The sequence below is a fragment of the Bison bison genome, unplaced genomic scaffold (assembly GCF_000754665.1).
Source record: "Bison bison bison isolate TAMUID 2011002044 unplaced genomic scaffold, Bison_UMD1.0 scf7180017864108, whole genome shotgun sequence".
NCBI lineage: Eukaryota > Metazoa > Chordata > Mammalia > Artiodactyla > Bovidae > Bison > Bison bison.
The window spans coordinates 10,955,165-10,972,849 of record NW_011494680.1 but is presented as its reverse complement, the minus strand read 5'-3'; the positions used below and the strand labels follow the sequence as shown (position 1 = coordinate 10,972,849).

The 17,685-nt window shown below is 40.0% G+C and overlaps 1 protein-coding gene and 1 non-coding gene across 2 annotated transcripts; both read left to right on the top strand.

The window, feature by feature from the left end:
• Nucleotides 1-6,613: 6,613 nt before the first annotated feature.
• On the top strand, nucleotides 6,614-16,192 carry LOC104987886 (cholesterol 7-alpha-monooxygenase). Its single transcript, XM_010838983.1, has 6 exons — nucleotides 6,614-6,804; nucleotides 8,958-9,198; nucleotides 10,392-10,969; nucleotides 13,077-13,207; nucleotides 14,704-14,879; nucleotides 15,694-16,192. Exons 1-6 carry the CDS (start codon nucleotides 6,728-6,730, stop codon nucleotides 15,991-15,993), a joined length of 1,503 nt encoding a protein of 500 aa, XP_010837285.1. The 5' UTR covers nucleotides 6,614-6,727; the 3' UTR covers nucleotides 15,994-16,192.
• On the top strand, nucleotides 9,794-9,866 carry TRNAG-CCC. Its single transcript has one exon. It is a non-coding gene; the product is annotated as a tRNA-Gly (tRNA).
• Nucleotides 16,193-17,685: the final 1,493 nt, after the last annotated feature.

Here is a 17,685-nt window from a genome sequence, read left to right as displayed (position 1 = left end):
AGCTTTGTTAGTAGTGATGCTTCCTAAGGCCCACTTGACTTCTCATTCCAGGATGTCTGGCTCTAGGTGAGTGATCACACCATTGTGATTGTCTGGGTCATGGAGATAGTTCTGTGTATTCTTGCCACCTCTTCTTAATATCTTCTGCTTCTGTTAGGTCCATCCCATTTCTGTCTTTTATCGAGCCCATCTTTACATGAAGTGTTCCCTTGGTATCTCTAATTTTCTTGAAGAGATCTCTAGTCTTTCCCACTGTATTGTTTTCCTCTATTTCTTTGCACTGATCACTGAGGGAGGCTTTCTTATCTCTTCTTGCTATTCTTTGGAACTCTGCATTCAAATGGGTATATCTTTCTTTTTCTCTTTTGCCTTTCACTTCTGTTCTTTTCACAGCTATTTGTAAGGCCTCCTAAGACAACCATTTTGCCTTTTTGCACTTCTTCTCGGGGATGGTCTTGATCCCTGCCTCCTGTACAATGTCATGAACCTCTGTCCATAGTTCTTCAGGCACTCTATCAGATCTAATCCCTTGAATCTATTTCTCACTTCCATTGTATAATTGTAAGGGTTTTGATTTAGGTCATACCTGAGTGGTCTAGTTTTTTTCCCTACTTTCTTCAATTTAAGTTGAATTTGGCAATAAGGAATTGGCAGTCTGAGCCACAGTCAGCTCCTGGTCTTGGTTTTGCTGACTGTATAGAGCTTGTCCATCTTTGGCTGCAAAGAGTATAATCAATTTTATTTCAGTATTGACCATCTGGTGATGTCCATGTGTAGTCTTCTCTTGTGTTGTTGGAAGAGGGTGTTTGTTATGACCAGTGTGTTCTCTTGGCCACCTTGAACCTTGAACCATGAACCACGAACCTTGGTAGACAAATCAAGCTTGATCAGTGAAAGCAGGTGTCAGGACAATTAAATCAAACTTGATGTGAAGTTTATTATTTCTTTAGCAAGTTACAGTTTAACTGATCTAACTGATGAGTACCCTCACGTTCAATAGAGTCACCATATGATCCAGAGAATCCACTCTTAGCTCCATGTTGTTGTTCAGTCGCTAAGTCATCTCTGACTCTTTGTGACCCTAAGTGCTGCCAGGCTTCCCTGTTCTTCACCATCTCCCAGAGTTTGCTCAAACTCACGTCCACTGAGTCGGTGATACCATCCAACCATCTCATCCTCTGTCATCCCCTGCTCCTCCTGCCCTCCATCTTCCCCAGGGTCTTTTCCAGTGAGTCAGCTCTTCCCATCAGGTGGCCAAAGAATTGGAGCCTCAGCTTCAGCATCAGTCCTTCCAATGAATATTCAGGGTTGATTTTCCTTAGGATTGACTAATCTCCTTGCAGCCCAAGGGACTCTCAAGAATCTTCTCCAACACCACAGTTTGAAAGCATCAATTCTTCAGTGCTCAGCCTCATATAGGACCTTTAAAACCTATGTTCACACAAAAAGTTGGATATGAATGTTTGTAGCAGCACAGTTCATAACAAGTAGGAAAAGGCTCCGCCCTCCTTACCTTCCTCCCTCTTTCTCTCTCTCTCTCTGTCTCATCCCCCTGCCTGCTTTCTCCTTTCTCTCTCTACCCAAGTTCCCTTACTCTCTGGGGAGGTTGGTTGGGCCCAGCAGGTCCAAGGGACCATGGTTCTCACTTCTTATCTCTGTCCAGTTGAGCTTCATGGATAAGCTTCAGAGGCTCAGCTTAAGGTGAAACTGAAAAGCAAAGCCAACCACTTCTCTAATTCTAGCCCTTGGGTCTGTCTTTCCCTTGGGCAATAGGAGTTCCCCTGTGACATGGCCTGGCAGGGGCTGCGCTGGGACTGGAGCCAGGACATTACAGCATGAAGCCACCCATAAACGAGGCAACTGTGTCTGATTCCATGTGCTAGTGCCGATTATAGGAGCAAGCATGCGAGGGTCTTGGCACAACATGTTGATGCACTGCCTGACCTTTTCTGATCATACACACGATGCTTTCTTTATCAGAAACCAAATAGTGGGTTTGTTCTCCTGTCAATTGCCTGTGTCCCCTTGAGCCTGCCTGTCTTACCTATCTCTGTATCTCCATCACCTAAAAAGTGCTTTACAGCAAGTGGGTGCTAAGTTAGCATGAATGAATGAAATGTTTGTTAAATCATCTATCTAGCTTTCCCTCATTCCCTAACAGGGCTTTCTATACACTTGGTGCTCAGAACATGTTTGATGAATCAACTTTACATTTGAATGTGCAGGTGGAGTGCTTATTCTTCCTTAATCTGGAGTCAGGCGCCCATAGGTTCTGAGCTATAAACGAGGAATGTGTGTGCTCAGTCACTCAGTTGTGTCTGACTCTTTGTGACCCTATGAACTGTAGCCCACCAGGCTCCTTTACCCATGGAATTTTCCAGGCTTCTTGCCAGTATTCTTTACTGGAGTGAGTTGTCATTTCCTACTCCACGGGATCTTCCCGACCCAGGATCAAACCCTAGTCTCTTGCATCTCCTGCATTGGCAGGTGGATTCTTTACCACTAGCGCCACCTGGGAAGCCCGTAAAAGAGGAAGGCTTAAATTCAATTCAGAAAATCTGAGGTTGCATCCTGGATTTGCCACTTCCCTGGTGGCTCATATTGTAAAGAATCTGCCTGCAATGCAGGAGACCCAGGTTCGATCCCTGGGTCAGGAAGATTTCCTGGAGGTGGAAATGGGTACTCACTCTAGTATTCTTGCCTGAAGAATTCCATGGACAGAGAAGCCTGTCAGGCTACAGTCCATGGGGTCACAAAGAGTTTGACATGACTGAGCATGCAAGCTCACACACATACACACACGTTCCACCACTGAATTAGTTTTAGTTGTAAATTCAGGAAAACAACTGGTTTGACTCAATTGTTTAACCATATTGACAGCTTATTTTATTTTGAACAATCACACATATGTAAAGTATGTTTACAGCGTTTCTCAATAGAAGGAACCAGTTATGCCATCAGGTTACATAAGCAGATAGCTTGAGCAGTTCTCTCTACTTTCTCTTCCTCTAGTTTGAGTTCCCAAGTTTTGTATGTCCCTGTTCATGGAATGGGGTGTTGGACTCAGGCTCTGTGTTCTCTGAGGCTCAGAACAAGCTCTTCCTCTGAACATCAGTGTGGACCCTTCACTACGCTATAAATACAGAGGAAATTGATAGACTACAGAGGGATTAAAGTGTTTATACAAGCTCGGTTCATGCCAGGCCTTCTGGCAGCTCAAACATCCTCCTTTCTGCATCAGAGCACTTACTTTTTGTCTTGTTGCTGTGGAAACCCCATAGGTCAGAGCCCATGCCAGACACACATGCTCAGCATGTGTGTATGTGTTTGTAATAAAAATTCACAGTTTGAAACATAGTAGAGAATAAAAAAGTAAGTAAATGACTTTCCAATTCAGCTGGCCTTTGCCTATTTCCTGATACTCTGATCACTGCGCTAGCCACACTGAGATGCCATGGCACCCAGGCCTGAAACGGTGTGCTTGACTCCTCAGGAGACCTTGCAGGTATTTACCTGCAACCCGTGAAGAGTTGTGATGACATAAGGAGCATCTCAGTCCCCACTCGGCAGATTAGAGGCAGCATATTAGGGGTGTGATGGATCCTTGTGCGGACAGGACGGTAGAGAGAAGTGACATCCTAGAAGGAAGATGTAAACCACAAAGAAAAGTACGAACATGGACATCTGTGTCTCTGCTTTTCCTCAGCCCACTGAAGAAAAGGGTGTGTGTGTGTCCTGGGCTTTTTTGTCTAGAAGAGGGACAGTGAGAGAAGAAGTAGGAAGAATAGATGAGGCTAAAGGGAATCCAGGTTATATCTGAAAGGAGTTTCGTGGTGTGCTGAGAGGGGATGGGGAAGACAAGGCTTAAGAACATTTTCTTGGAGTTGTGAATGTACTCCTCCTTTAGCATTTTGAAAACATTCTAATTTTGACAAAATTAAAAATGCACCGGAAACTTCAGATAACTTCTAGAGGCCCCAAGTACCATTTTTTCCACATTTGTCATTTGTTTGCTTTAACCAGAGGTTAAACTGGTTAACCCAAGGGTTAAATTGGTTGGCTCTTAGGTTGGTGTTTACTCTGATTGTGACATTCTGTTGTGACAGCCCAGTTAATGTAAAGGTTTCACCTTTGATGAGTCATATAGAAAACAGACACAGGAATTCAAAAAGGCACACCAGTCTAAATGTATTTAATGGGTGCAATGCCCTAGAAATATCTAAATGGACTGAAAAGTCTATGTACTGCCACAGAATGGTGGATATTCATAACTATGATCACAAATCCCCCATGAGAAAATATTTGTAGTTTCTGTTTAAGGAGGCAAAAAAGCATGAAATGAATCTATGGATTCTGTAGCCAAGAACTGGAGACCAAGTACCCACCAGTAGAGAATCAGTTAACTAAATAATAGTACATTTAGTCAATGGAAGACTATACACACAGAAAAAAAATGAAGGGATCTTACAGATACAAATGTAATACATACAGATGTGTGTTGTCATGGGAAACATTCACGATATTCATTTTTTTGTGCTATATAAAGTCTTTAATGGAATCCCACCTTTGCATGTGTGTCTATGTGTGACTCACCAACTATCTCCTCCTTGTCGAGTCCAGCGGTCCTTTCTCTGTCCTCTTCCTTGACCTTAGAGTAGCGTGTGATGCACTCATCTTTCTTCAAGGGCATCTTCCTCTTCCTGTGACACTGTATTCTCTCAGTTTTATTCCTGCTGTTTCTTCCCCATCTCCTCTTTGTCGCTCTCTGACTGATCTCAAGAAATGGGCTGCTCTGGGGTCTGGTGTTGGATTCTATTCTTTTCTTGGGCTTAATTGTCTCCCTGGACTTCCTGTGGCTCAGATGATAAAGAATCTGCCTGCAATGCAGGGGACCTGGGTTTGATCCCTGGGTCAGGAAGATCCCCTGGAGGAGGGAATGGCAGCCCACTCCAGTATTGTTACCTGGAAAATTCCACGGACGGGGGAACCTGGCAGGCTACAGTCCATGGGGTTGCAAAGAGTCTGACATGACTGAGCGACTCACAACTTTCAATTTCACATTGTCTCCCAAGGTGATATGATATAGTTTCTGGGCTCTAAACATCATTCAAACAGTGATGACTTGTGATTCCTATTTCCACCTTTGACTCTTCTCCCTTGTTTCAAACTCAAGTTCAATTGTTAACCTGACAACACAGCAGTCTGTGTAGCTGAAGACACTGTTTTGATCTGCTGCCCTCCAAAATCTCTTTCCCTTCTCTCAAGTGTCCTGTACGTGACTGAGCTCTTGCCTGTCTTTTGTCTTACATCTTAACCAAGCTTCCCCTCATTCACTCTGCTCCAATGTATCCTACATCCTTTCTGGTTCTTAGATAGACCAACCTCATCCTTAACTCAGGACTTCTGCATTTGCTCTTTCTTCTTGAATTTCTCGTTCTTCTAGTTTTGTCTTGGCTAATCCCTTGATCTCAGAGGAGCAAGTCACCACGCCTACAGTTGCTCTCATGCCCTGATAGCTCTCTGCACTTTGCCTTATTTTATGACTTATATTTTATTATTTGTCTCTCAACGAAAATAGTGCCTTCATTAAAGCAGGGAATCAGGTCTTATTAATACCTGTAGTCAGAATACCTTTAAAGAGTTCTTGGTACAGAATAGACGTTCAATCACTACATAAGTGTGCAAAGAAATAAAGTTTGGGAGGATATACACACCAAACAGCTAACAGTTCTGAGTGGGGAGATGTGGCAGAGGTAGATTATGAATTGACTTTCCCTTTCTACTAAGATATGTTTCAGTTAGTCTTGAATTATTTGAAATTAAGCTATACTCCTTTAACAATCAGAAAAATTAATAAACTTATTTTCAATTAGAAAAAAGTGGTTGATAAAGTTTTGATGCTTTAAGATAAACTGTGTTGTGGGGAACTTGCCTGGCGGTCTAGTGGTTAAGACTTCACCTTCCAGTACAGGGGGTGTGGGTTCAATCCCTGGTCAGGGAGATAAGATCCTACATGCCAAAAAGCTAGAACATAAAACAGAAGGAATATTGTCATAAATTTAATAAAGACTTAAAACACTAGACTGTGTTTAGCTGGAGGATAAATTTTTGTGGGAAACTTTCTCTCTTGAGGGTGATAGGTAAGTAACATGTTACTATATATAGTAAAATCCCTCTGCTTTTGTAAAAGCACTGAAACGTGAAGCAGCAGAAACATTTCACTCAGTTCTCTTTCCTTTGAACTTTACAGCTCTCTCTCTTGTAAATCATTTAAATTGATTTCTTTTTAAAGGTAACAAGATCAAATCATTAGCTTAATGATAACTTGTACTTACTTTTCTTTGCCTTATTATATTTTACATCTCTATTTGATATGTTCATCTTGAACAGGTTTATTTGTTCTTTTCATAAGCGTCCTAAATTTGTAATACTGGCTGTCATTCCCAGGTCTGAATGTTAAGTCAACATATGTTTGAGTGACCTTCAACTTACCAAGTATGGCAGGCCTCTGATTGTTTTGGAACCTCTTCTGATACTTGTGGACTTAGTTCAAGGCCAGTTATTTTATTTTATTTTTTTACCTAATAGGGATGGTTAATTGTTTGCTTTGATCACTCAAGTGAAGCATCTTACCATGTATAAAAAGTCTAGCTGGAGTCTGTTGTTACATCCTTACCTTTCTCATCACAGACGCTTCTCCTCAGAGGTTTCACATTAGATTTGCAAAATGATGAGCCTCTCTTTGATTTGGGGGATTGTTATAGCAGTGTGTTGTTGTTTATACCTACTTGGAATGAGAAGAAGGTAAGTTTTATCTTTAAATTGCATTTTTGTTCATTCATTTAAAGTTATTTAACTTTCATTGTTATGCCATAGAGTTGGTTTTCTGTACTTACAAATGCTGGCATTTTCTTACTTAATATTTTTAAATTAAAAAAAATTTTAAGTATCTTTTTTATTATATCTCACAAGAGATATAATGGCAATGTTTCCTTTTTAGCATTGAAATATATTAGTCTTAATGTAAAAATGGACAAACTTGTTAAACATCACTGACAGAAACTTTGTAAGATCTGTGTGTGTGCGTATGTCTGTGTGTCCACGTGTGCATATAAAGTGTGGGGTAGTAAGGACAGATGTGGTCAGTGGGATCCACAGTTCTATCTCGTAGATTAAATAGATGCTCTGACTAAATAAATGTTCTCTTTTTAGCTAGTTCTTGTGCACTGTATACACTCAGGCTGAGCTGGACAAGAGCATAGAGCCTGCAGTGATCATCCTGTTATTCTTTTTTTTTTTTAAGCTTTATTTTATGTATTCATTCAGTTTTAGCTTCACTTGGACTTTGTTGCTGCAAGGGCTTTCCCTAGTTGTGGTGAGCGGGGGCTACTCTTTGCTGTAGTGCTCAGGCTTCTCACTGCAGTGCTTCCTCTTGTCGTGGAGCACGGGCTCTAGGTGCTCAAACTGCGCGGGCTTCAGGAGTTGGGATGTGTGGACTCGGTGGTTGTGACTCGCTGGCGCCAGACCACAGGCTCAGTAGTTGTGGCACATGGACTTAGTTGCTCCTCGGTAGGTCAGATCTTCCCAGACCAGGGATCAAACCCATGTCCCCTTAACATCAGGGTTAAGAATCTATTATTATTACTAATGATAATCAATCATGGTGAATTGGGAAACTGCTAAACACATGAGACATCACTTATTTGTGTGCATCATTTACAATTGGTTGAAGAAATACAATAAAGTCAGATATATCCACCATAATTATTTAACTTCTGATTGGTTCAAAGAGCATTTGGGGGAGGGCATATAAATATTCTCAACTATGTCAGTCTCCAAAACAGAATTACCCACTGCATATCTTCAGCTATGTAGGTTGCTATGGGTTGTCCACCTTTTAACAGGTTTTTTTTTTTTCCTTTTCAGTATTTTAATTCAGGCTTAGTAATTTCTATTTTTAATTAAACTGCTTACCTGCAAACTACAAAAATAAAAATCATTATTTTATGCTATGTTATTCTACAAAGAGGGAGAGTGGTTTCTGTTGGAAAATAAATGTTTATTTTATTAAATGAAAACATTTAAAATAGCATGAACATTAAATTATAATGCTAGATTATAAGAAAGAGCATTAAATTATAATCAATAACCATGTCAATACCTATCTTATTCAATTTCATTCTATAATGTGCTAATTTCTCAGATTCCCCTCTTCAACTATCATTACAGAATAATGTTTAAACTATGAAGATTTTTAAAACTTCAATTCTGCAATCCTTTCTGTCATTCAGTACGCTATACCTTTAGAGAAGACAATAAAATAAAACATTTTGAGATACTCAGGCAAACAATGCCTAGAAACAAATATAAACTCTACAATGTAATTTCATTTCCACACTGAGAGCAAAAATCTTATTGGCCTTGGTTGATCCTTTTATCCTCATGATTGGGAAGAATGAGCAGCATATATTAGACATTTATTAAGGGCTTCTCGGGTGGCGCAGGGGTAAAGGATCCCCCTGCCAATGCAGGAGATGCAAGAAATGCGGGTTTGATTCCCTGGGTCAGGAAGATCCCCTGGAGATGGAAACGGCAACCCACTCTAGTATTCTTGCCTGGGAAACTTCATGGACAGAGGAGCCTGGCGGACTACAGTCCATGGAGTTGCAAAACAGTTGGACATGATTGAGCACACTGTACACAAACACACGTGTGCACACATACACATACGTGTTTGCTGAATGGATGCATGGATGGATGGATTTATCTATCATTTTTACCAACATATCATGTTACTAAGTTAAGATGACTCATTATTTTAGTAAAGGAGCAGGGCCCCACCAACCAAAAAAAATCAATAAACTATAGAGTTTGAAATTTGACATCAGTGGTAGTAAACTTAAAATAAACAAAGAACTATGTACAGTTTTCCATATTTACCATCTTGTTTCTTACAGGCAGATGGGCGAACCCCCTCTGGAGAATGGGCTGATTCCGTATCTGGGTTGTGCTCTGCAATTTGGTGCCAATCCTCTTGAGTTCCTCAGAGCGAATCAAAGGAAACACGGTCATGTTTTCACCTGCAGACTGATGGGAAACTATGTCCACTTCATCACAAATCCCTTGTCATATCATAAAGTACTGTGCCATGGAAAATACTTTGATTGGAAAAAATTTCACTTTACTGCTTCTGCAAAGGTAACCAGATTTGCATTTACATAACATTAGACTTGTTTATTTTCTACCTTGTCTATGTCAATCTATTTAACCATTCTGATGTACTTCAATTGAAAGACAGAGATGTTGAAGAGAGCTACCCTTACATGAAGATTCTTAGAAACACAATAAACCAAATTGGACATAATCTCTTGGTACTAACCATTTAAAAAGTTGAAATAGGTAGAGATTTGTCATTTTCTAACCAGTTTACGAGGGTGAAATAAAAACTAAACGTTTTACTGGAGTAGACGGTACTGTATAAGACAGATTAAAAACTCACTCATGTCAATAATTTTTACACACCACCCAAAGTGCACGTGGGAATTTAACGTTCAATAGTTGTTTTACCACACTCATGCCACACAATTGTTTAATTTTGTTAAGGAATTGTCCATATATTTTGGCATCACTTTAAAAGGCTCTTCTACAGAGAAAAATGAATCAATATTAACTGAGTTTCTGCAAAGAAATATTAGACCTGGTCTCTGCTCCTAAGTAACTTAAAATCTGGTTAAGATATATCTACAAAGAATATGAAAGAGAACCAATGATAAAAAAAAAAATTCTTCAAACTTCCCTGGTGGTCCAGTGGCTAAGACTCTGCACTCCCAATGCATAGGGCCTGGGTTCGATCCCTAGTCAGGGAACTAGATCACAGATACCTCAACTAAGAGTTCCCAAGTACCCTAATTAAGACCCAGTGCAGCCAAATAAATAAATAAACATTTTAAAGAAATACTCTTGATTAACGCCAAATTAACATGCAAATAAATGTAGAAGCATAGAAAAATAAGAAAGAGAAGAGCAGAGTGGTACAAGGAAGGAAGTTTCACTGATAATCTGGGACTTAAAGTTGGCTTTGAAGGATGTGATTTGGCCATTTATTTGAAGAGTTATTTCAAATATAACTGCTATGAAATTGCAGGTGGGAAGGCTGGTTCCCCCTCCTCCCCTTTTTTAACAAGTAGAGAATCATGAAGAATCACGCTGTTTACTATTCCTGCTGCTAAGTCACTTCAGTTGTGTGACCCTATGGACCACAGCCCGCCAGGCTCCTCCGTCCAGGGGATTCTCCAGACAAGAGTACTGGAGTGGGTTGCCATGCCCTCCTCATTTACTAGTCCCGGGTCAGGCTTAATTTCTTTTTCTCCCCACATTTTATTGCCCGTCAGGCATTTGGACACAGAAGCATTGACCCGAGCGATGGAAACACCACTGATACCATAAGCAAAACTATCATCAAGACCCTGCAGGGTGACGCCTTGAGCTCCCTCACGGAAGCCATGATGGGAAACCTCCAGCTTGTCCTGAGACCCCAGGGGCCACCACAGCCCCCCACACCCACCTGGGTGACCGAGGGGATGTACTCCTTCTGCTACCGGGTCATGTTTGAAGCTGGCTACTTGACGCTCTTTGGCCGCGATCTCGCAGGGCAAGATGCGCAAAAGGCGCTCATTCTAAACAGCCTGGACAACTTCAAGCAATTTGACAAAATCTTTCCCGCCCTGGTGGCTGGCTTCCCCATCCACGTGTTCAAGACAGGACACTACGCCCGGGAGAAGCTGACGGAGGGCTTGAGACTCCAAAAGTTCAGAGAAAGAGACCACATCTCAGAGCTGGTCAGATTTTTGAATGACACATTCGCCACTTTGGACGACACAGAGAGAGCCAAGTCACTCCTCGCAGTCCTCTGGGCATCGCAAGCAAACACCATTCCAGCCACTTTCTGGAGCTTGTTTCAGATGATTAGGTAATTAGCAGATTATCCATTAATTTCTTTATTTTAGTTGAAAGCAGAAATTCAACCATTGTAACTCAAAGAAAAACTCATGGTACCTTCTCATGCTGTCAATCATGAATGTGGCATTTACCCTCGTAAATGTTCAACATTTACATTGGCTCATCTGATCCTCTAAAAAGAGCTGTGACCGGTAAATGCATCTTATAGAAGCAGAGACTGATCATCCTGGGGAAAGGAACGTACTGGTACAGGGTCAATGACGCTGTCTGCACCCAGAGCCCTTCTCCTTAAGGCCAGGTTGTTCTTCATGACGCCTCTTTAAGTGCATGAATTTGGTCTTTATAATCATAAAAATATCCTTATATGATTGCTGATGAACTGTCAGCAAAAAGGACAGTGCGTGCATGCTTGCTAAGTCACTTCAGCCTGCCTACATTAGCTGTTTTTTCACTCAGTTAGTGGTTGCTGTAATACTATTTGACCAACTCTAATACCTATGAATCAATCATAATATACTGTTATTGATGGAATTTAGCTAGATTTTGCCTTTTAAGTTCAGCTCAGTTCAGTTGCTCAGTCGTGTCCGACTCTGCAACCCCATGAATCGCAGCACACCAGGCCTCCCTGTCCATCACCAACTCCCAGAGTTCACTCAGACTCACGTCCATCGAGTCAGTGATGCCATCCAGCCGTCTCATCCTCTGTTGTCCCCTTCTCCTCCTGCCCCCAATCCCTCCCAGCATCAGAGTCTTTTCCAATGAGTCAACTCTTCGCATGAGGTGGCTAAAGTACTGGAGTTTCAGCTTTAGCATCATTCCTTCTAAAGAAATCCCAGGGCCAATCTCCTTCAGAATGGACTGGTTAGATCTCCTTACAGTCCAAGGGACTCTCAAGAGCCTTCTCCAACACCACAGTTCAAAAGCATCAATTCTTCGGCGCTCAGCTTTCTTCACAGTCCAACTCTCACATCCGTACATGACCACTGGAAAAACCATAGCCTTGCCTTTTAAACACTGTATATAAAAAAAAACTTGGATGCAACATAAACTTTGCATAACGTGATTTCTTTCCCAAAGGTTAGTCTTTTGGGAATTTGACATTCAAACGTTTTATTGAATTATTCCAGTTAAACTGGATGTTGCACAGACACAAAATTACTCTTCAATTGGATTGGGAATGCCAAAGTTCTGTTGAGGGCTTCTAATTTTATGTCTTTAAAATATATATATTTTTTAATTTCAGATAAAAAACTCATCTGTCTCAAAGATCAAATGTCTTCTAAAATGTTTACTTCGGAAAGCTCTGTCTGGAGTAAATTCACATATTAACAGCAAGGTTACAACAGCAGTTTTATATCCTATAAGCAATAGTAGTGATTTCCTGACAGTCATGCAGAAACATCAATCAGATGTTTCTGAGACTGTGATCCTGGTCCATGGACACCTCACCACGTGCTGAGGATCCAGTGAGTGTCAGTGTCCTAAAATGAAGTCGCATTCATTTCACAGGTCCAAGTGTCAGAGGAATAAATTATCATACAAGTGGAAAAGCTGCTTTATGTGGAATCATAGGGATTTTAAGAGTGAATTTAAATTTCCTTTGGCAGTTTAGCTAGTACTTTAGAATCGTTATCTTGGAGGCAACTTTCTCTCTCACTTGCCATGTAAATGACTACTTTGACCACTTAATCCTCACTAGAATCACTTATTTAAAAGTCTAGCCAAAGTTTTAATTTTATGTAGCGAGACCCTTTCATCAGTTCTTGCTGATATCCAAGGACTTAAAAAACTATAGGGATTTCCTTGGTGGTTCAGGGCTAAGACTCCATACTCCCAGTGCAGGGGCCCAGATTCGATCCCTGGTCAGGGACTAAGAGTTCACAAGCCGCAACTAAGAGTTCACACGCTCCAACTAAGGCCTGGAGTAACTAGAAAAATACTTTAAAAGCACAACTATAAAACAGAGTAAAAAATAAATGGGAATGTCCCTGTATCACCTTCTCTGTATCTTGACCTGTATCTGATTAAAAGAAGGGGGAAATGCCTATTTGCAGACTTTTTGGTAGAGAAAAAACTTATGCTCTGTACATCTTTTCTTTTCTCTTAACTTTTCATAGAAACCCGGAGGCAATGAAAGCGGCCACTGAAGAAGTAAATGAAACACTAGAGAATGCTGGTCAAAAAGTTAGCTTTGAAGACAGTCCTATTCATTTGAATCAGACACAGCTGGACAACATGCCCGTGCTAGGTGTGCTTGTGTGTGTGTTCCGTGTTATTTTCTGTGTCCTCCTACCCGCGATCGTCAGCTCACATCACACACTTACTTGTTGCAGGCGTTATGTCCCATCTGACCCTCCAGCAACCCTATGCCTGGAGACTAGTACTGTTTCTATATAACAAGTGAGCAGACAGGCATTTACAGGTTACGTGACAGCCTGGAATGGGATGGAGGAACCAGTGACAGCCTGACATGGAGCTCTTGACCCTATACTCTCAAGCTCTTCTCTGCACTTCCTCCCTTGTTACTGCTTTTACCACTCTTCTTATAGTTAGTACATTATTCGTGTGCATGAAATCAAAGGGGATCAAGCTCTTCTCTGCACTTCCTCCCTTGTTACTGCTTTTACCACTCTTCTTATAGTTAGTACATTGTTCGTGTGCATGAAATCAAAGGGGAAAAGGTATCACCATGAAACCACAATTAGCTGCATGGGTTGGGAAATGGGGTGGACGGTTATTTCATTGAAAAATGTTTGATTCTCTGGATTTTATAGAAATACAGAAGTACTATGTTTTTAAGTAAGAAAAAAGTTTTCTCTTGCTTTTGTTACGTTTCTTTAGAGGAAAGAAACCAGTGTATGCTTTCGGGGCAGTGTGTCTTAGTGGAAGGGACAGGGAGGCAAGAAGCACGGGCCCCATGGGAGGACTCTGACTTGCTGTGGAGACCTCGGACATGTCATTTCACTTTGGGGACCTTATTTTCTCATTTGTGAAATCAAGTGCTAATGTGCTATGATTTTATGCACAATTGTGTGATGAGCACTTAAAGCACGACAATTAAAAGGACAGAAACTGGAAGGTCTCATCATATATTTCAGCTATTCTCAGCATGTTCTTTGTGTCCCTTTATGTCCCTACGAGAATGCAGGGTGTACTCACATAACCCCAGGCAGTGTAATGATAAGTACAGGTTCTTATAAACACCGAATCCCAGGGATGGAAGAGCCTGGTAAGCTGCCGTCTCTGGGGTCACACAGTTGGACACGGCTGAAGTGACTTAGCAGCAGAAACAGCAACATAGACACCAAAGTGAAGCTGCATCTTGAACAAATATTTCCATAAAAAAGTGTTAGTATATTAAATATCAAAAGTGATAAACTTTGAATAATTCACATAAAAGTTATTTACTGATTTTTTGTAATTATTAGATGTCTAGTATCATGTAGAAATAAGATTGTTTTTCTCTAAAATTATGAAAGTCTAGTTCTCATTGATGATCAAGATTATATCAAGAGATTATAACTCAGATTATTGGATTAAAAATACATTAGGCACAACTAAACCATTGATCACAGCACATAAAAAAGTTTGAGAAATTTGGATCTGGCCAGCTTCCCCTAGTCTGTTTAGGTTTGTGTTACTGGCTGCTAGGGGTATATCAGACTCTAGATTACATGGCCTTATAAATACTTTGTTCTTTCTTCTTCTTTTTCTCTCCTCCTTTATTCCTCTTAAAATCTTTAGACAGTATCATCAAGGAGTCTCTGAGACTTTCCAGTGCTTCCCTCAACATCCGTACTGCTAAAGAGGACTTCACTTTGCACCTCCAGGACGGTTCCTATAATATCCGCAAAGATGACATCATAGCTCTTTATCCACAGTTAATGCATTTAGATCCAGAAATCTACCCAGACCCGTTGGTAAGTGACTGTTCATCAAAGTTCAGTGTCCGGGTGATGTGTACTCAGACTGAAATAAATAGGAAATTTACCACTGCAGAATTCATTTGATCATTGAAACCACAGGGATTGTCTCTTTTATTAATGTCAAATATTCATATTATATTTTGGAGAATTTGGATGATGGCTGAAATTTTAATTTTTATTCTTGGTATTTGCCATCATATCTCTACTAGAGGCTTCCCTGGTGGCTCAGCAGTAAAGAATCCACCTGCCAATGCAGGAGACACAGGTTCAGTCCCTGGGTCAGGAGGATCCCCTGGAGGAGGAAATGGCAAACCACTCCAGTATTCATGCCTGGGAAATCCCATGGACAGAGGAGCCTTTTGGGCTACTACCCATGGTGTTCCAGAAGAGTGAGACATGACTTAGTGACTAAATATCAACAACAACAATCTCTAATAGATTATATCTGCAGTTGCAATAATAAAGCTGCCTCCTTCCTTCCTTAAAAAGTGCCTCTTCCCAAGTCTAGGAAATTAGAGGCTAATATACTGACTCCTCTAATTTCTGATCTAAATCCTTCTTTCTCGTTCTGCCTAAGGGAGGGAGGAACTAGTCACCCAGGTAGGATGGTAGGTATAAAGCTCTCCCATTCCCCTCAATTCTCTTTAAATTCCTATTTCTTATTACTTTCTGATTCAAGGTAGGGTATGTGCTATGTTACTCATATATTGGATTAAAAAAGAAAATAACCCTTTGGAACTTCCAGGTTTAGAAAAAGATTCTTTTTAAACTAGCTTATGCATTTGTTTCCTTTGTATCTTTATTGCAGACTTTTAAATATGATCGCTATCTTGATGAAAATGGGAAGACAAAGACCACCTTCTACAGTAATGGACTCAAGTTAAAATATTACTACATGCCCTTTGGGTCAGGAGTCACTATATGTCCTGGAAGATTATTCGCTGTCCAGGAAATCAAGCAGTTTTTGATCCTGATGCTTTCCTATTTCGAAATGGAGCTTGTGGAAAGCTGTGTCAAATGTCCACCTTTGGACCAATCCCGGGCAGGCTTGGGCATTTTACCACCATTATATGATACTGAGTTTAGATATAAATTCAAGCATTCGTGAACATATGCTTGGAGGCCCCCTGGTGCTGTTACAAGGCTGCGGGCACCATCACTCACCGGTGCCCTGTGGGCAGACGTGTTTAGTGGCAGTACGACGGTGCAGCAGGTTCCCTTCTGCCCAGCAGTGCTTGCTTGTGAATCTTAACGTTTTGGTGATGGTTTCCAGATGCTGTTTCAGACTCTGCAAGTGAAAAAAAAAAGAAACTAGTTTCTAGAAGCACAATAATTTGTTTTCATTTGAATAAGTCTGTGAGTGTTCACATTGCCAGGAACTGAACTTTATTATTTTCAGAGGAAAAAGTCTTTTTTTTTTGCTTGTTTTTTCCCAGAGTATTTGGCAAAAGTTCTTCTTTTTTTGTTTTCCTAAGGAAACTGTTTTATTTTTATATAAACCTCCCACGGTTATACAAAAGGTACACATTCACGTTTTAGTGAAAATGCATGACTTTCTGATCAGATATGGGGCTCTTTGGGCATAGATGTATATTACAGAGGATATTTTAAAGGATTATATCATGCCTTTTAATAAAAATTTTTTTCAGCTTTCCTTATATCTAGTATTTATAGCTTTTAAAATGACTGTCTTGATGTCTTGAGAACATTAAAGATGGTTTTACTATATTCTCTTTATATTTAATTTATTTTTGCTGGAAACTCTAATATCTGTGTCAGGTTTCAATCATTTTACCTACACTTTTATTAGATTTCATATTAATTGGAAGATTTTTTTTCCAGAAAAGGCAGGTTTTTTTCTGATGTTATTAACATGCATCCATGAAAACAATGTAGCTCTCATGTGATGTATTTTAAAATTAAAATTGGATGATAATGACCATCTGAATGTTTTGGATATGAAACTGCAAAGAATTCATTAAATTGGCATTGTGTTTTATTTGAAAACTTTTTATCTTTAAACAAGTTGTAATCAAAGGAAATATAGTTTAGGCTATAGGACAGTGTTCAGCTACTGTGTACAACAGTGCTTTAGTGAAATATTTTAAGTACTGGAGTTATGAACTGTAATACTTTACTGATATTTCTCTATGTATATATTGTAAATTATATTTAACTTTTTCCTTGCACTACAAATACTAAGATATATTGTAATATTTGCTAATGTTGAAATGATTCACTTTTCAGAAATAAAAGTGTGAATTTTTGTTTTAAATTTTTAAGTATTCCAAATGTTTAAAGCGATCACCTACTAAGTTACAACAATTTTGCTCATTTTGCATCTCATAGAAAAAGCAAAATAATTATTCACTCAAAAATCTCCTCCATACTTTATAAAATTCATTAAAGATTTTAAATCTATTTATTTAATTCATTAGTAATTGAATTTATTAATAATATAACCATGGGATTATCTCCCATGTAAGTTATTTTTCATATCAAGAAAATTAAACTCATTTACATGTGCCCCAAGATTAACAAAATCCCCTTTTACAAAAAATTTGTTTTAGACTAAATTTCTAATATGGTTCCCTAATATATTTCATACAGACGCATCCTGGAGATATAATGGGTTTGGCTCCAGTTCAGTTCAGTCGCTCAGTTGTGTCCGACTCTTTGCGACCCCATGAATCTCAGCACGCCAGGCCTCCCTGTCCATCACCAACTCCCGGAGTTCACTCAGACTCACGTCCATCGAGTCAGTGATGCCATCCAGCCATCTCATCCTCTGTCATCCCCT